The sequence below is a fragment of the Cnephaeus nilssonii genome, assembly GCF_951640355.1.
Source record: "Cnephaeus nilssonii genome assembly, chromosome: 15".
NCBI classification, from domain to species: domain Eukaryota; kingdom Metazoa; phylum Chordata; class Mammalia; order Chiroptera; family Vespertilionidae; genus Cnephaeus; species Cnephaeus nilssonii.
Window position 1 is genome coordinate 49115111 of NC_137086.1, and position 17735 is coordinate 49132845.

The following is a 17735-nucleotide window of genomic DNA, read 5'->3' on the forward strand; positions in this document are numbered from 1 at the left end:
AAGGATGCAGAGTGGATTCATACAGGCCTTTTGCAATCTTAGTAACAGCCTTGGACCCAGGTAACCAGGTAGTGACCTCTGCGTGGGCTTGGACTGAATTAGCATGGTCTGCCATGTTCTACTGTCCAATGTGCCTGGATGCCTGCTTTTTCTTCATGACTACTTACCTCATGAATACTAACTATCTGGAGACGACTTAAACATGTGCATGGCAAGCTCAGGAATGCTCCGTTCTGCTTCAGTTCTCTGTCTCAAAAATAAATTCCTCATACCTATAGGTTCTTTGACATCTGTATTTTCTTCTTCAACCTTTCCTTTAAACTCCTGTTGGCTTGAAGAACCACTTGCTGTTAGGAGTAGTAATTGAAAATCACGTCCCTTCATTGTTCAGAACCAGTCCCATACTTACCACAGACATCTCCCAGCAGTGCCCCAGGGCAGTTGCTGTTCAGACACTCTATTTCCATAATATATAAGTGATGTAGAAATTAAACAACATCGTGCCGTTGCTTTGAAATTCCATGTTAGTTTATTAATCATTATGCTATCATACTGAGTGGAAAACTAATATCAGCATGACCAGCATATTTTCTCTCTATAGGCAGACCTACATAGGAGGTTAAATTAATACTCTCAATGCGAGTTCATTAATTTCTAGCAAGTTATTTGGTTACTAAGAGACTGGGCACTTACCTTCACTGGCAAGGGCATATAGGGCAATTTTTCAAGTTATTAGTACAATTTTCCCACTTTTACTTTAAAGGAAATAAACACTAAGAAGCACAGAGTGGGCCGCTCTTTGCTGGGGAGCAGCCTGCAAAAGGCAGGAAGACTCTGAGGTTGGCAACAGAAGCTGAGGATGAGTCCAGCTGACCAAAGAGGGTCCAAGAGGTCTGCTGACACGGGGAACATAATGCATCTATCCAACTTTGTTTCAGTTTAACAATTGGATACGTGCTTTAAAGTGTTACATTTTTTAAAAGAAATTAGGTCTGGAGGTTTGGAAATTTAAGCATACTTTAAAAAAATAATTTTATATGTCTCCTGACATTTTGGGTACCCAAGATTACTTTGAAAGAGGTAGTGGATCACATTTCCAGTGGAAGGAAAGAAAAGATTAATAGTCACTGGTTTTCTGTAGCCTTCACTTTTTTCTTTCTATAGTTCCCTCCAATTTCATGAAACTGGTGTGATAAGATGGGTTTTCTTTCATTTGGAAATTTTAGAGAAAACTAAATCACCCATGGGAAAGGGGTCCTAGAACCCTGAAGCCCACTTTTCATTTAGGCCTTACTGTCAAGAGGATCGAGAGACCCAGACCTGCCCAGTATGGGACCAAGGAACTAATTAATGAAAAGTGTGTTTGTCTGGGACATTCTCATCTCTACTCTTTGTACTTTATCAATCTACCAGAGAGCTAAGGGGTGGGGTGGCCATGTGTGGTTGGTCTCTGCCATCTCTCAGACTGGCTAAAAGCTACCCAGTGGAGGAATAAAGAAAGACAAATATCAAGAACCTTACAGGGCTTGCTCAAGGTCACACAGCCAACTAGGGGCATAGTCCAGACCAGAAGCTGGATCTGTTGACTCTTAGTTTCATTTTCTACAATTTACTAAATTGTAGTTAATTTCTTGAGAAACCTGTTTTTGATATGCTTTCACAAATTCACAACTGACTGTTTCCAAGTTAGTCCATATGATTTAAGCCTTTTTATACCAGTTTGGATGTCTTGACACTCTGTTTATGTACAAACATATTTGTAAGTTACTGTAGTATTTCAAATTTGTCCTTAGTACAACTAAAAAATACTTGAATCACTGGCTTCATATTGGCCAACATATAAATACAAAGAAAAGCAAATGGGAGCCTGGCCAGGTGGCTCAGTTGATTGTATGTTTTTCCATGCACCAAAAAGGTTGTGAGGTTCTATTCCTGGTCAGGGCACATACCTAGGTTGCTGGTTCAATTCCAAGACGGATCATGTGAAGGAGGCACTGATCAATGTTTCTCTTGCATATCAATATTTTTCTCTCTCTCAAATCAACAACAACAAAAATATCCTTGGGTGAGGATTTTTAAAAAAAGAAAAGCAAATGGGAAGCATAAAGAAGGTACCTCATGTAATCTGCATTATATAGATTGCAGGTAAACTATGCTTGAAATCGCTATACTGTAAAATAGAAAGTCTGATGTAGTCTTCGGCTAAACGAAAACACAGGAACAACTCTCATATGAGAAAAGTTGACTGAGGATGGAAAACGCATCCACACATTTTAAAAGTAGAAACAAAACAAAAAATGTTCCAAGTAATCCTATATAATAAAACTCTAATATGCAAATAGACCGAACAGTGGACAGACCGGTCACTATGATGCACACTGATCGCCAGCGGGCAGATGCTCAACGCAGGAGCTGCCCCTTGGTGGTCAGTGCACTCCCACAGGGGGAGTGCCGCTCAGCCAGAAGCTGGGCTCGTGGCTGGTGGGCAGAGCGGAGGTGGCAGGAGCCTCTCCTGCCTCTGCAACAGTGATAAGGACCCTTCCGAGGCGCAGGCTGGGCTGAGGATCTCCCCCACCCCCAATGCACAAATGTCATGCACTGGGCCTCTAGTAGGTATTATAAACCTGTTAAATGGTGTGGTAATATTACAACTCAATTAAGTTATGTTTTAAAATATAACATGGAGAAATCTGATTTTCTTTACTGGTTTGAGGGTAAAAACATCAAAATGATCAGATTTTAAGATTTGAATGACATAGTCAGCTTTAATTTCTTACGATAGGTTTTCTTTAAATATATATATATATATTAGTATATATATGATACAGTATTCTTATTTCAGAAACACTTTTATTTTGTACAATGAAATTTACATACTTATCAACTCTTTTCTCTTAATTTTTGTGAAAAGATTAAGTGACATTGGGTTCTATATTAATCTTCTATCCTCTGTTTTCCTCTTAAGCGTAGCATATTTCTGTTTAATGTTTCCAAATATTCCACTGTATTCGAGCTCAAGACAATAATCACCTTTTTATGGAATGTGGCTTTTGCTACATTTAACTGGTCTTTGTGAAGATCTCATTTGTGAAATATGCCATATTGCAGCTTGCTGATTTTTCTGGCGACAACAATGCAGAATTACCTTATCCCCTTTCCTCTCAAACCAGGAAAAGGCTACAGCTGAAATCATTAAAATCCATATGCTTAATGATCTGTGCCTTCTGCAAGGTGGCACATTACCATCCCTAACAATGTTTAATAGCTCATAACATTCAATACACTTAATCATCAGTTACTGACATTTGTAGTACTTTTGTCTAATGAACATATCTTAGATGGGGGAACTTGCATTGGAACAGATTCATTACCCACCTCGGTAAAGAACGCCGAGCCTGACAAAAGGAGGGTGCACTGTTGTCTTTAGAACTGCTCTAGCTACTGAGGCGGGTCTGTAACAAGGTCATGTGGGTACTTGGGGATTTTATTAGGTGAGGGGGAAGTTTTGATTTGTTGGCATCACATGATGCTTTGATGGCTTCCCAGCCACTCTGGGGCTGTGCCCAGAGCCCATAACTGGGATGTAAGGAGACCAGAACACTGGCCCCACGCAACTGCCTGACCTCCAGCAAAAATAGCCTTGGGTGGGTTCTGTGTCTTCATATGTCAGATGAAAGTGAGGTGTTGAATGATGCATGAGGAGGGCCCACCCAGATCAGAAATTCTCCAGTCCCACAGTCCCGTCAGAGGCAGTGGATCCATCAGCCTTCTCTCATTTTTCAATTAATGTCTCATTTGCTCAGAGAGCTTTATGGAAAAATGAAGAAAGATTGAATCCTCTACCAAGGACTACACTTGATGAAAAGACAGAGGAAAAAGCAACATTCTTATTTTATAATATTTACATGGTTTTGATGTGGTTTGTATGGTAGTTGCTATTTTTAAAAAATATATAAGCATCTAAGGCTCTTCTTTTCATTTTCACGTATTTAGGCCACAGTTATCTTGCTTTCTGATAACAAAAACATCTCAACTTTCAGGGCTAGAAATGAGAGGGTCTGCAGGAGGGGGCTTATTTAAGGCAGATTTTGCTTAAGAAAATACATGATTTCATCATTGCTGGGCCTCTGAAAATTTCAGATTGTCAACCTTTTCCCCTAATCCTGAGTTTGAGTAATAGCAACTCTGGGGTGAAATGCATGCATTGCTCTCTCAAATTCTTGAATGTTTTAACAGCTTTAACAGTTCTTTCTCTTAATAGCAAATGCCTATGTGGGCAAAACTAAGGAGAAACAAAGAAGTTACTTGCTTCTACTGGCACTTGCCCGTCTCAGTGCTATAGCTTCCTGGCTGCTGGCTGAAATCACAAGTCCAATTTTGAAAAAGAAGAAGAAAATATGCAAATTATTATTTCATCAAGTGTGTAGCACTCAGGATTTCTTTTGGTGTTTTTTTTTTGTTTGTTTGTTTTGTTTTTGTTTTTTTTTAGTATATTTTATTGATTTTTTTACAGAGAGGAAGGGAGAGGGATACAGAGTTAGAAACATTGATGAGAGAGAAACATCAATCAGCTGCCTCCTGCACAGCCCTTACTGGGGATGTGCCCGCAACCAAGGTACATGCCCCTGACCGGAATCGAACCTGGGACCCTTCTATCCACAGGCCGATGCTCTGTCCTCTGAGCCAAACCAGTTAGGGCTCAGGATTTCTTTTGGCCTTTCTCCTCGAGTCAGCATTAATTCGATATGTTTCAAATGTTAGGTGCCAGGCAGGCCTTCCTTTGCTCCTCTCAATAGTTATTGAGTAAATGTACCTTGTCAAATATATGTTAAATACTATGAATAAAGAAATTGCCCGGCTGGTGTGGTTGAGCATTGGCCATTAGCCCAGGAGATCACAGTTCAATTCCTGGGTCCTGGTACATGCCTGGGTTTCAGGCCCACCAGTTGGGAGCGTGCAGGAGGCAGCCAATCAGTGATTCTCTCTCATCATTGATGTTTCTTTCTCTCTCTCCCTTTTCCTTGCTCTCTCTGAAAATCAATAAAAACATATTTTTTTTAAAAAAAAGGAAATCAACATGCTGCAATTATGATCTCCACTCTGACCAAGCTTACAGTCTTGGGAAAGGGGTGAAGACTCAAATGTATATAGGCACAGATGGTCATAAATCAACCCTGATAAGAGACAATGGGGAGTGGTGGAGCCTGAGAATAATTGTAGAAAGGTCTTTGTTTAGTTCTTCCCTCCCTCCCTCCCTCCCTTCCTTTCTTCCTCCCTTTCTTGCTCTCTCTCCCCTTCTCTCTTTCTTCCTTCCTCTCTCCTTTCTTTCCTTACAATACTCCACTAACTAAATAGAATAGTGTACAAGTCTTCAACTCATAATAGAAGTCCAGACAGAGATATGTAAACAAATAATTTTAACACAGTCAGAATTTTAAAAAACATTTCTAAAGCACTGCTGTTAAGAGCATAGACTCTAGAGCCAAATTGGCTTTGAATTCTGGCCCCATCGCTTACCAGCTGTTTGACCTTGGCTGAGTACCCTTCTCTTTCTCTTTTCTGTTTCCTTTGGTATAAATGGTGACAATGTAAGTAGTTACTTCATTGAGCCGTAATTGAATTAAGACATGTAAAGCTATTGGAACAGACCTCGGCACACTGTAAGCTCTAAACGTAAGAGAACTATACTAATTAGGAATGAGATCAGAGAGCACATATTAATATACTAGTGGCCCAGTGCACAAAGTTTGTGCACAGGTGGTGGTGTCCCTCAGCCCAGCCTGCACCCTCTCCAATCTGGGACCCCTCAAAGGATGTCCTACTGCCGGTTTACAGGGATCAGGTCTAAACAGGCAGTTGGACATCCCTCTCGCAATCCAGTACTGCTGGCTCCTAACCACTCACCTGCCTTCCTGCTTGATTGCCCCTAACCACTCTGTCTGCTGGCCTGCTTGCCCCCAAATGCCTCCCCGCCAGCCTAATCACCCCCAACTCCCCCCCCCCAGCTCATCCCCAACTGCCCCCCCCTTCTGGCCTGCTTGCCACTGGCCTGCTTGCCCCCAACTGCCCCCCTGCTGGCCTGCTCACTCCAAACTACCCCCTCCCGCTATCCTGATCACCTCCAACTGACCCCCACTGACGGCCTGCACGCCCCCAACTGGCCCCCCTGCTGGTCTGCTCACCCCCAACAGCCCCCCACCCCCCCCCCCCCGCACCAGCCTGATCACCCACAACTGCTGTCCCATCCTGGCCTGATCACCCACAACTACCCTCCCCTATTGGCCTCTAATCGCCTCTACCTCAACCCCGCCACCATGGCTTTGTCCAGAAGAAAGTCTGGAAGGTCTCCTGGAAGGTCTCCCAGTCTAATTAGCATATTACCCTTTCATTAGTATAGATAGAGGCCTCGTGCACGGGTGGGGGCTGGTTGGTTTGCCCTAAATGGTGTCCCGGATCAGGGTGGGGTTCCCTTGGGGCATGGGGAGGCCTGGGTGAGGGGCCTGTGTTGGTTTGCTGGCCAGTCATGCCCCCATGGGGTGAGGGTTCCCACTGGGGGGGAGTGGCCAGCCTGGGTGAGGGGCTGAGGGCTGTTTTCAAGCTGGCCAAGACCCCCAGCGGGGACCCTCACCCCATGGGGGTGTGGCCAGCCTGGGTAAGGGGCTGATGGCTGTTTACAGGCTGGCCAAACCCCCCAGTGGGGACCCTCGTCCCATGGGGGTGTGGCCAGCCTTGGTAAGGGGCTGAGGGCCATTTTCAGGCTGGCCACACCCCCTGTTGACCCAGGCTCCCAGCCCCTCCTTTTTTTTTTTTTTTTCCAGTGCCTCCTTGAGCGGAGGCCAGGGCAGTCGGGACAATAACATTGTAACTTCTGTGGTGTTTTCCACATTGACCATTCATTTAATATTTCAGTTTGCTTTATTTCAAATGAAGATAAATCTTTTCCCACCTGCTTTGAAAATTAGCTAACCAGAGCAGTAAGTGGCTTTCAAACATTGCTTTGCCTTTATAGACTCTACAATATAATAAAAATGATAAAGCATTCAGATGTCCACTGTCTACTCAATTACCACCCTAAAATTCAGTTATGTTTATTCCTGCACTGGCTTTGTGAGTATGTGGCTCCATGATAATGCATAGTTTAGGGAACAGAACTAGCCAGGGCTTTGCAAAGCCATGGTCAGGTTTTATACCTCACTAATCTTGCTTTCTTCTCTAAAATCATATTGAATTTTCCTGCATTGCCGTACAGGATCTATTTTTCAGTATCCTTTGAAATTTGGACCTTGAGGAAAATATGTGTGAGAAAAGTTCTAAGACAGGCGTGGGTTATTGTGTAAAGAAAACAAACCTTCCCTAAGAGGATTGGAATCTTTTGCTGTTTTTTTCTCATCTGCTCTAAGAATTCTGTAATGAGGAAATTTGCAAGGACATTATTCTATGCCAGGTAATTTATGTAACCAGACAAATGAAAATATGTGTAATTAGACCAAGGTGAATGTGCATTTGTAATATTAAATATTATAACTACTGGTTAAAAATATAAGCAAACTTCCTAGAAGAAGTTCCCTGGTGGTTGCTTGTCTCTGTTTATTGGAATGGTGTATGCCATTTTGGTTCTTTATAATTGTCTGTAGTTTTCAGTTCTCCAAAAGATCAATCTTTATCCTATATAATAAAGAGATAATATGCAAATGGTCATCGCGCCCTCGTGCCGGAGCCAGGGGACCTGAGGCTGCGCCCCCTGCCCAGCGGGGCTTCACAGGGGTCCTGATGCTGTGCCCCCTACCCTGTGGGGCTTGACATGGGTGGGGCCCGCCGGTTCTGGGTCTCATGTGATTTTGAGGCACACACGGATGGGCGGGGACTTGACTCTGGGTCCCATGGCACGCCCCAGACTCTGACAGGAGGGAGATTTTCATATACATTTTACTAATTTTCTTTCATCTCTGACACTTCTATTATAAAGGGAAAAAGGCAATATTAAAATATTTCCTCTAATTAATTCCCTTTTAATGTTTGTGAATTTCATGCACCGGGTCACTAGTTTTATAATAAAAAACATTGACAATGTAAATTACCACACAGCATATGGTAGGTGCTTTGTTTTTCCTCTACTTGGCTTTGTATGTCTTAATCCACTCTTGATCTGGTTATTTCATTGCATTTGCTCTGTGGCTTGCATGTTTCTTCATTTCCTTTCTCACTGTGGTTCCAGCCTTCATCATATGATTCCAGGGGACCAGCCCAGTGCCTGCAGTTGCTGAAGGAGTGCAAAGACTGGGCAAGTTACATCCTCATCAGCATCTAGAACCATCCACTTCCTGAGATTTCCATGCCTTCACTCTTCCTTCTCTGAACCTAGCTTTGCACCATACCTTTCCCCTTGCTTCTCACAGCTTTCCAGTCATTCATTTGTCAAGTGTTTAAAGAGTGCTTACCCGGATTGCAGGCCGCCCTTCAGGCAGATGAGCCACATGACACTCATGCCCTTGGTTCATGATCTGCTTCCTAAGTGACTGGTCAGCTCCTGAGACCCGGTCCTCTGCATGGCAGGCCTCTCTTCCATTGATTATTACTGTCCTGCTTCACTCCACATTTGAGTTAATGCTATCTCACATGTATGCACACTTACCGATCTATCCTAATGCCTATAGGGTAGAGTAAGAACTAGAACAATCACTGACTTGAAAACCAAATACTAACAACCATATTTAGGGAGCAGGGGGGGGGAGGGGTATAATCTTACTTAAAGCAATAAGCATCTTTTGGGCAGATGTTTTCTTGCTTCTAAATTATTGTGTATATGAGGAGTGGAATCAACCAAAAATATGCTTCCAAACTTTGAGCAGTTCACCAACAATTCTTTACTGGGGAGGATTGCAGTGATGGTGGTTGCAGGGCCATCAGTGATGATAGTGAGTAAGCCCTGGTTGCAGGGATAGTCTTGTGCTGTGCGCTTTGAATGCATGATCTCCAACCTTTACCCCTAAATCACAGTTATGAGGAAGCTGTCATTATTTTCACCCCTAATTGACAGTTGCAGGGGCTGACACACAATGGTTGACTCATCACCCAGCGCACATATTTAGTAATGGTTGGGGTGGAGTTGGGATACAATTGTAGGTCTGTGTGACTTTAACAATGTAGTCATTTTAAATTTATATCCTATATAATAAAAGGCTAATATGCAAATCAACTGAATGGCAGTACAACCGGTTGCTATGACATGCACTGACCACTAGGGGGCAGACACTCAATGAAAGAGCTGCCCCTGGTAGTCAGTGCACTCCCACAGGGGGTGCGCTGCTCAGCCAGAAGCTGTGCTCACAGCTGGCAAGTGCAGAGGCAGTGGCGGGAACCTCTCCTGCTTCTGTGGCAGTCAGACATGCCCCGGGGACTCCCAGACTGCGAGAGGGTGCAGGCCAGGCTGAGGGACAACCCCCACTCCGAGTGCACGAATTTCGTGTATCTGGCCTCTAGTGTATATATATATATAAAATCTTTTAAAATAATATTTATATAATAAATTTTTATATAAAAGTACTATATACAATTTAATTGTTACTGTTTCCTTTCAGTCACTTATTTGGAGATGTTAATTTCTTTTCTTTCCAACCAAGGAAAGTGGCTTGAGGAGCTCAAAGGCTTTACCATAGAAAGAGTGCTCTGTGCTTAGGTCTATAATCAAGTAAAGGAGATTGAATACAATGGTATCTATAAAAGAAACAGGCACATCTGTTATCCTCTTTCCACTGCTCCCTTCCCTCTCCTATACAGGCATGCTATTTCTTAGCTAAATATTTTGGTACTAGAGACCTGGTGCATGAAATTCGTACATGGGGTAGGGGGTGCCCCTCAGCCCAGCCTGCACCCTCTCCAATCTGGGGCCCCTTCAGGGATGTCCGACTGCCCATTTAGGTCCAATCCCACTGGGATCAGGCCTAAACGGGTGGTCAGACATCCCTCTCACAATCTAGGACAGCTGGCTCCCAACTGCTGTCCCCTGCAGGCCTGCCCCCTCCAACTACCCTCCCCTACAGTCCTGGTCCCCCTCCAACTGCCCTCTCCTGCTGACCTGGTCTCCCCCAACTGCCCTCCTCTGCTGGCCCAGTCACCCCTAACTGTCCTCCCGGCTTGCCTGATCGCCCACAACTGCCCTCCCCTGCAGGCCTGGTCCCCCCAACTGCCCTCCTCTGCTGGCCTGGTCACCCCTAACTTCCCACAACTGCCCTCCTCTGCAGGCCATCTTGTGGTGGCCATCTTGTGTCCATATGGGAGCAGCCATCTTTGACCACATGGGGCGGCCATCTTGTGTCTTGGTGTGACAGTCAATTTGCATATTACTCTTTTATTAGATAGGATTATAGAAAAGCGGTTTCCTGGGAAAATAGCTAATTTTATCCAGATAAACTTGCTTATCGTTTTGTAATATAAATTTCCGTTTTAATTCATAAACCTAAAACTATATGGATATAAAATGCTTTCAACTTATAGCTAACTTCGGATTGCTTTCCTTTTTAACATTTAATAACATGACATCATTTGTCTCTGCTTAAAATGACTTTTTAGTTTTAATTTAAATTGAATTAAAACATCTATTTATCTTAAAAAAATCTCAGACTTTAGCATGAGATTTCCCTTTGCAGAATCGCATTTACTAATGTACTAGTAGGTCTCTCTCTCTCTCTCTCTCTCTCTCTCTCTCTCTCTCTCAATCTCCTGAGCTTCTTCCATGGGTGCTGCCTGTGGGCTCCAAGTTCTTTATTATGAGCTCTTTACTATGTAGCACCCATTGGCTCTGGATCTGTACTGCTGACCAAATGGCCAGCCTCTGACATGACATTCTCCTGCCCCTCTCCATGAAAACCTGACCTTGAAAAATCCATTTGCTTAGGCACGGTTCCTCCACATGCTGGGCGGGGTACCTTTGTGCTGAGAGTCGCCCTACCCGAGGGCCACTGCTCTTACCCGAGCTGTGGCTCAAACCAATGGAATCTGCAGAATTTGGGATCAACCGTGTGGCTCCCTAGTTTCATGTGCAGAACGAATTTCCCTTTTTTTTGAATGAGTGGATCCATTCCGCTTACCCGTATCTGTGGTGACCCTCTCAACATTTCATTAGATTTGCCCTGGTGTGTAATGTTCTAGCTGCACTGTACAGAATGGCAGTGAGGTAGCTTTCTTCTCCAGACTACATAGCTATTGGCTAATGCATCTTTTGGAGGAGCCGGGAGGAGAAGAAGGTTTACTGTGTGTGAGCCTGCCACCAGGGTGGGACTCTTGGATTGAGTATGTAGCTTCTAACTGCCAGCCTCTGTCTTAAACTTTATTTGGTCCTCTAGGGCCATGCATCATGAAAATTCACCATGGTGCCAGCACCCTAATGGATTTTTAAGTTTCTCCCCATCTGATCTTATGCATCAAGCGATTTGTTGGTGCATAGGCGTAAAAAAGCTGGTTAGCAACATAATATGCTTATTGTAGATTGTAGTCTCTCTTAAAACTCCAACAGCACAATATACACTGAGTGGCCAGATTTTTATGATCTCTGAACACATAATAATCTGGCCACTCAATGTGTGTATATATACATTAGTGGCCTGGGGCATGAATTCGTGCATGGGTGGGGTCCGGCCAGCCTGGCCAGGGGGAGGGGACATGGGCGGTTGGCCGGCCGGTCTGCTGGTTGAACTCCTGGTCGAGGGGACAATTTGCATATTAGCCTTTTATTATAAAGGATATACATTGAGTGGCCAGATTATTATGCGTTCAGAGATCATAATCTGGCCACTCAGTGTATTTCCTTACGTGCCCACATGTCCCAAATGTAAAAGCATCACTGCAGGGGTTGAAAGAACTATGACACTAACTGAGCAAGTCACATTATATTCTGATCTGCCTGTAAAATGGAAAGAGATGCGTGTTTTTAAATGTTTCTGTGTATCTTAGGATAAATTACGGTGCACTCAGACGTTCGATGATCGAATTGACTTTATTTAAATAAGCTAGGTTTTGATTAATAGATGAGAAGTAATCATTTCTGTAAAGAAAATATTGAATGAATTGTTTTCCCTACAATGTAGGGCCTACATGAAATAATTGGTCATATTAACTCTACTCTTCTAGTTTATTGAAGTCTTATGCTCCTGTGTATGCTCTCCTATGGGAGGCTTCGTTATGCCTCCCAGTCCTCTCTGCCCCAGGTGGATATCCTCCCCATTGCCCTGGGCTGAGTCTCATCCTAGTTTATGATCTCCCTTTGGTTCCCATTCCTGGGATCTTTGTGCAAATATGTACCTGTCAATTGTGTGGTGTCACTATTCACCATCCACTTCAGCTTCTTTGTCTCTGTTCTCCACATGTAATCCATCCCGGGATCTGTTGTTTCCTAGCACAGATCTCATCAATATTTTCTCCCTCCTAGTACCACATGCCTTTTCCCTGGTCCAGGCCTCACCCTCATTCCTGCTCTCAGATTACAGCTGCATTTGCCCTGTTAACAGGTTTCTCTGCGAGAGCCGTGTCCCCTCCAGTTTATTTATGCAGTGCAGCTCAAATAAAAATCTATTCATGTCACTTCCCTCCCTGCAGAGGACACAGTCCAAATCTCTTCCACAGCGTTCCGAGCACTGGCACCTCTTCCCCGGAACCCTTCCTCACTGTGCCTTCGCTGTGACTGCCGTTCCCTACCCTCAGCGCCCAGTCCAGGTTTCCGGGCCTCCCACACTGTTCGTCTGTCTAAGGTGCCCTTCCCACCTTTGTCTTCCCGGTGAACCTCTTAGTTCTTCCAAGCCAGACATCAAAGTTGAGAGCTTCCCCCCAGAATCACACTAAATAGTAAATTACTCCCTCCTCTCTTTTGCCTACATTCTCTTTTTTAATATATTTTATTGATTTTTTACAGAGAGCAAGGGAGAGAGATAGTTAGAAACACTGATGAAAGAGAAACATCAATCAGCTGCCTCCTGCACACCCCCCACTGGAGATGTGCCCGCAACCAAGGTACATGCCCTTGACCGGAATCGAACCTGGGACCCTTTGTGTCCGCAGACCGATGCTCTATCCACTGAGCAAAACTGTTTAGGGCTTGCCTACATTCTCAATCATATGTCTGTTATGGCATGTAATCATTGCATTCTGAGTATGAATTTAGAACTGGTTTCCTTATCAGACTGTGAACTCCGTGAGGCCAGGGCATTCTCGGTCACCTTTGTCATTCCACAACCCAGTGGAGAATCTGACACAAGTATGTATGTGCTCAGTAAACATTTGTTGGATTAGTTCAGTTGTCTTATAAGTGCTCTCTACTTTAGAAAATAGGTCCCTAACAGTGTTAAAAACTAAAGTAGGGCTTGCCTCTCTCTTTCTCCTAAGCTCCGAGGGCCCTTCTTTTGCCTCTGTAACTTGTTTCCTGAGCCCATTTCTTCTATGCCTCACTCTTACCTTTGTGACTTTCTAAACAAATAAACTTCCTCTTATAGTTTTAGTCTTGGCTCTGAATTCTGAACTGAGAGGGAAAAAAAAAAGATTAAATTAGGGTATCTCTATAATCTGTTACTATGTAATTCAATTAAGGGTACAGTGTTAATGAGACCTAACTTTTAAGTTTCATTCCTCTGTGGAGCAGTAAATTTTGTACCTGAACTGTCAAGTAGCCTTAACTAGCTGCCTAGTAAATATCATTGGTTCTTAGATAAATGAAGAGTGAGCATGATTAAGGTAAGGGCAAATTCATCTTAACTATCAGATAAATTGACTTAAATACATTCCTTATTGATGCTAAGAGCAGAATTCCATGATGGGAAATGGGAAATGGGAAATGAGCACCTTGATTTGCCCACAGCACCTGTCCATGTGCATGGATGCATTCAACGTGAAAGGTTCTGCTGTGTTGAAAGTACAGGAGTGGTCATTTGTAGTTTTGCAATGAGAACAATGATCATCCATGCACAGACCTTCAGGCTTGCCAGCCTCCGAGCCTCCTGTCCACCCACGTGCCTTCTGCATTTGTCTTCCAGGTGAGACCATGCGCATCGCCTCATCTGAGTTTGCTGATGACCCGTGTTCATCCGTGAAGCGTGGCACCATGGTGCGGGCGGCAAGGGCTTTGCTGTCAGCTGTAACCCGCTTGCTCATCCTGGCGGACATGGCAGATGTCATGAGACTTTTATCTCATCTGAAAATTGTACGTATGTAGAGTTGACCAACGCTTGCTTTATGTGGGCGGCAATACTGACCGTGTATATTACAGCGCTGAACTGTACAAAATACTTCAGTGCTGCCTAGATCACTTGGTCATTCACCCCTGTGGTATACCCCCAACTTTTCCCTATAGTTCAGTTCATTCAATAATCTATTTTAAAAGTTATAGATGATTCACTTGCATTGTTTTCCTTTGAAACACAGAGTTTAGATTCCCCCCTGACTCCCTGGAGTACAAACCTGCACTCATGCAGGCTGCACGGGGCCAGCACATTGCATCTGGGGTGGCCCTGTCTTGGAATTGAGAGCAATGCTGGTCCATGTGGTAGTTTAGGCTAAGCCAGCTCTCCTGGTTAGCTGGCCAGTGACCACCCATGCCCATCTTCATATGGACCACATGTTGAGTATGTTTTGTTCCCTTCTCCAGCCTGCCCTTATGTAGATATATGGGCTTTGAGCCTGTCTTCGTCTGGCAATAAAAAGGCGCCCAATCACACGTCCCATCGCTAGAATCAATCTTGTCACACCATACCTGACACCTGTCATACCTGGGCTGGGTCTGTGGCACCTACGTACCCCACCAACCCATAGAACTCCATTATATGTGCCTTCCTTGTCACAGTTCTTTGGTTCCTTTTAACTCTTTTGTTTCCTAATGAAAACGGAGCCCTACCCTGTTCACCAGTTTGCTGGATCAGGGGCCAAGGCCACTTTCCCAGTCCTGGACAGCTAGGCCTTTCTCTGTTTTCCTAGTTACTGACTGGGGTCTAGTTGCAATCAAGATGCTTCAACCAGATCAATTAAGATGAAGGTAAGTGCTTAGGAATATGGCTGCTGCCTGGAGACTCTCTCTTCCATGCCCTCAGTGAATCTTATCCCTGGACAATTGGTACCAACCCTGGACTGACCTCAGGTCTTAGATGAAGGGAACCATGCACTTTCCTTTTTGGGGAACCAACCTATTGCCGGCTTAGTTCCCCTAGCTCCGGCCATTCCTGGCCCATCCCTTTCCCTGTTAGCTAACCCTCAAGGGCTCACTTACTTTGTCATGGAATGAACAATGAGGGGCCGCTGAGGTGGGACATGGATAATGAGAGTCTGCTCTCCCTTCCCCTGCCATCTCAGCTTTGTTCAGTCATTTCCAGAGGAATTTCCCAAACCACAAGTGTTTTTTTGTCAAAAAATCTTGGGCCGGATCTTTTCTCTGAGTTCACCCCAATAAAGCATCCAGGATTTCTAAGTGAGGCGTAAAACTGCACCACGATGAAACCCCTCAAATGGCAGCATCCCCGGCCTGCGTTCTGTGTTCACACACCGCAGATCGCTTGGTTGGCGCTATTGCAGGTGCCCGCGGAGCACAGAGACACGGAGCAGCACTTGCTTGGGAGTTTTTCTCAGGGTTTTCCGAGAAGAGTCCCTGCAAGAGCCAGGGCAGGGTCTTGCAAGTAGGATGAAGTGAGCGGCATGAGAGACTTGACCTACTTGAGAGCATATTGAGAGGACGTACAGCGTTTTGATTAACCGTCTGGCCACTGGGGTGAGACTGCCTAGGCTTAATGTCGGTTTGATGTCCACTTGCCTGGCAGCCGTGTTGTAACCCACCACAGAACCTCCTGACATCTCAGACGCTTCCGCTGTTAACATGGCCTGAAGACAGGACAGCCCGCGGTGTTGTGGGAGGGTGAAATAGGGGAAACTCCTATGAAACAGGCATCACAGGGTCTGGCACAAAGTAAGTGCTGGGTAAACGGGGACTATGTTGCAGCTCTAGGATCCCTGGAACCTCTTGCACCCGCAGTGGAGGCTGGCTCTCCTCCAGCCCCACCTGTGTCCTATGCATCATTTAGGCAACGGATAACTTTGTCACAAGTGTGTTGGAGACAAAGCCCCCTATCCCCCATACAGCCTGCTTAGACTTCAAAGGCAACGTTTTAAGAAAGATCCTTACCCAGATGAACAATCTTCCTGTAGCAGGGAGAGACTTTGAGCCTAAAGAAATTAACTGTGCAGCCCTCCTGTCATTCTTCTCCCTGCTGCGGAAGGCCCTGGGCAGCCATTCTTGGGGAGCGAGGCCAGGCTAACATCCTCCCTGAACTCTCCGATGGGGACAGTGCTCACAACATCCCAGCCTGCAATGTGATGTAAGGCGCCGGCTGCTGCGGGCATTCCTGCCTTTTCCACCCACCTGTTTTGAGCAGTGCTGTTGGCTGACATCGCTGCAACCTGCTGTCCTGTGGAGTCCACTGTATTCTTTTCTCAACACAGCAGATGAAAGGAATTTTGAAGAAAGGATTTAGCACAAAATCCTGGAAAGGTCAACCCAGTAGTATTAAGAAGTCCTGTCAGATTGTCAGGAGTGAAATTAAAAATGATTAGATTGCAGACTAACACACACATTTGTTCTACTTGGAGCGCAGCCTGGTTGCGAAGAGCAGCGGTGGAAGGTGGCCACCTTGTGGCCAAAGTGGGGAATTACAGCTTCTGGTGCTGAATTACTGGGCTGTGGGCCAGCACTTCCGGTTCAGGCTAGTCAAGGTTTCAGACTGTGTTTACACTTAATTGCAAATGAACAAGGCATATAATTCTTCCTAGTGGCATTTTTGTTCTTTTCCATAGAAGTGCATCCTCCCATAAACAAACTAATGTTGTCTGCCAGAATCTATTGATCTGTTTTCAGCATGAAGAATCTCTTGATTTTGATGGAGCAGGTTAGAATTATCATCTATAACATTATCAAGGCTTTTTCCAAATTAAAAAAAAAAGTGTTTTTCATCATATAGATGATAAAACATAGATGAGGCACATGGATGTTTTCTAATAGGACTCACCATTTTCTACAGTGAGTCGTTAGCTTCCTGCGTGGTAACCAATGCGCGGCTATTTCACCATTAAGCATTACACGTAACATTTTAATTTTGGTCTTTTAGTCTATATGGCATATTTTTTACTGCTGTCCTTTCCAGATATTGATTTTTTTCTCATTTCTGAGTAAATTACAGGAACGTAGAGGGAATTGCCTTCTTATCAGAAGCTTATATTCATGTTTCTTCATCAATAATTCACTGACTAGATGAAGAATCGTTCACTTAGTCTCCTAAAATCCCCACCATCATTCCCTGCCCTGCAACCAGATAGGTAATTGTTGGCAAATTGAGTCACCGTGAGCCCAAATCGTCCGCCCTCTCACAAGGAGTAGAGAGTAGGGAGCTCTGAGAGGCGGTGTGACTTGTCAGGGTCTCTGCATCCCGTTACCTTACGATTATATTTGAAACTTAAGTTCCCGTTTCCCATGGCTGCTAAAGAGTCCATCTCTTCATTTAACATAGATGTGCTAGTTGTCCATATGATGCTCCCTGTTCTATCACACTTGTGTTTTTGTGTGCTTTAATGTGAAACCCAATTTTGAGCATATTCTGTTAAGGGTCCACCACATGACTGCCAACTTTTTTTGTGTGTGTGTGACTATACTTATTTCCATTTAGGAGGCTAGTGATGGGATAGTGAGTGACAGAGTTCGAAGCTGAATTATCACC

The 17735-nt window shown here is 44.4% G+C and overlaps 1 protein-coding gene across 3 annotated transcripts in view; it reads left to right on the top strand.

The window, feature by feature from the left end:
- CTNNA2 (catenin alpha 2) overlaps nt 1–17735 on the top strand; it is a gene marked incomplete at both ends in the record, with an annotated part of 1062955 nt that overhangs the window by 260812 nt on the left and 784408 nt on the right. For all 3 annotated transcript variants that reach the window (XM_079791896.1, XM_079791897.1, XM_079791898.1), the window contains one exon: nt 14019–14185. In XM_079791896.1, coding sequence (XP_079648022.1) covers nt 14019–14185 — 167 coding nt within the window. The remainder of the gene's footprint in view (nt 1–14018; nt 14186–17735) is intronic.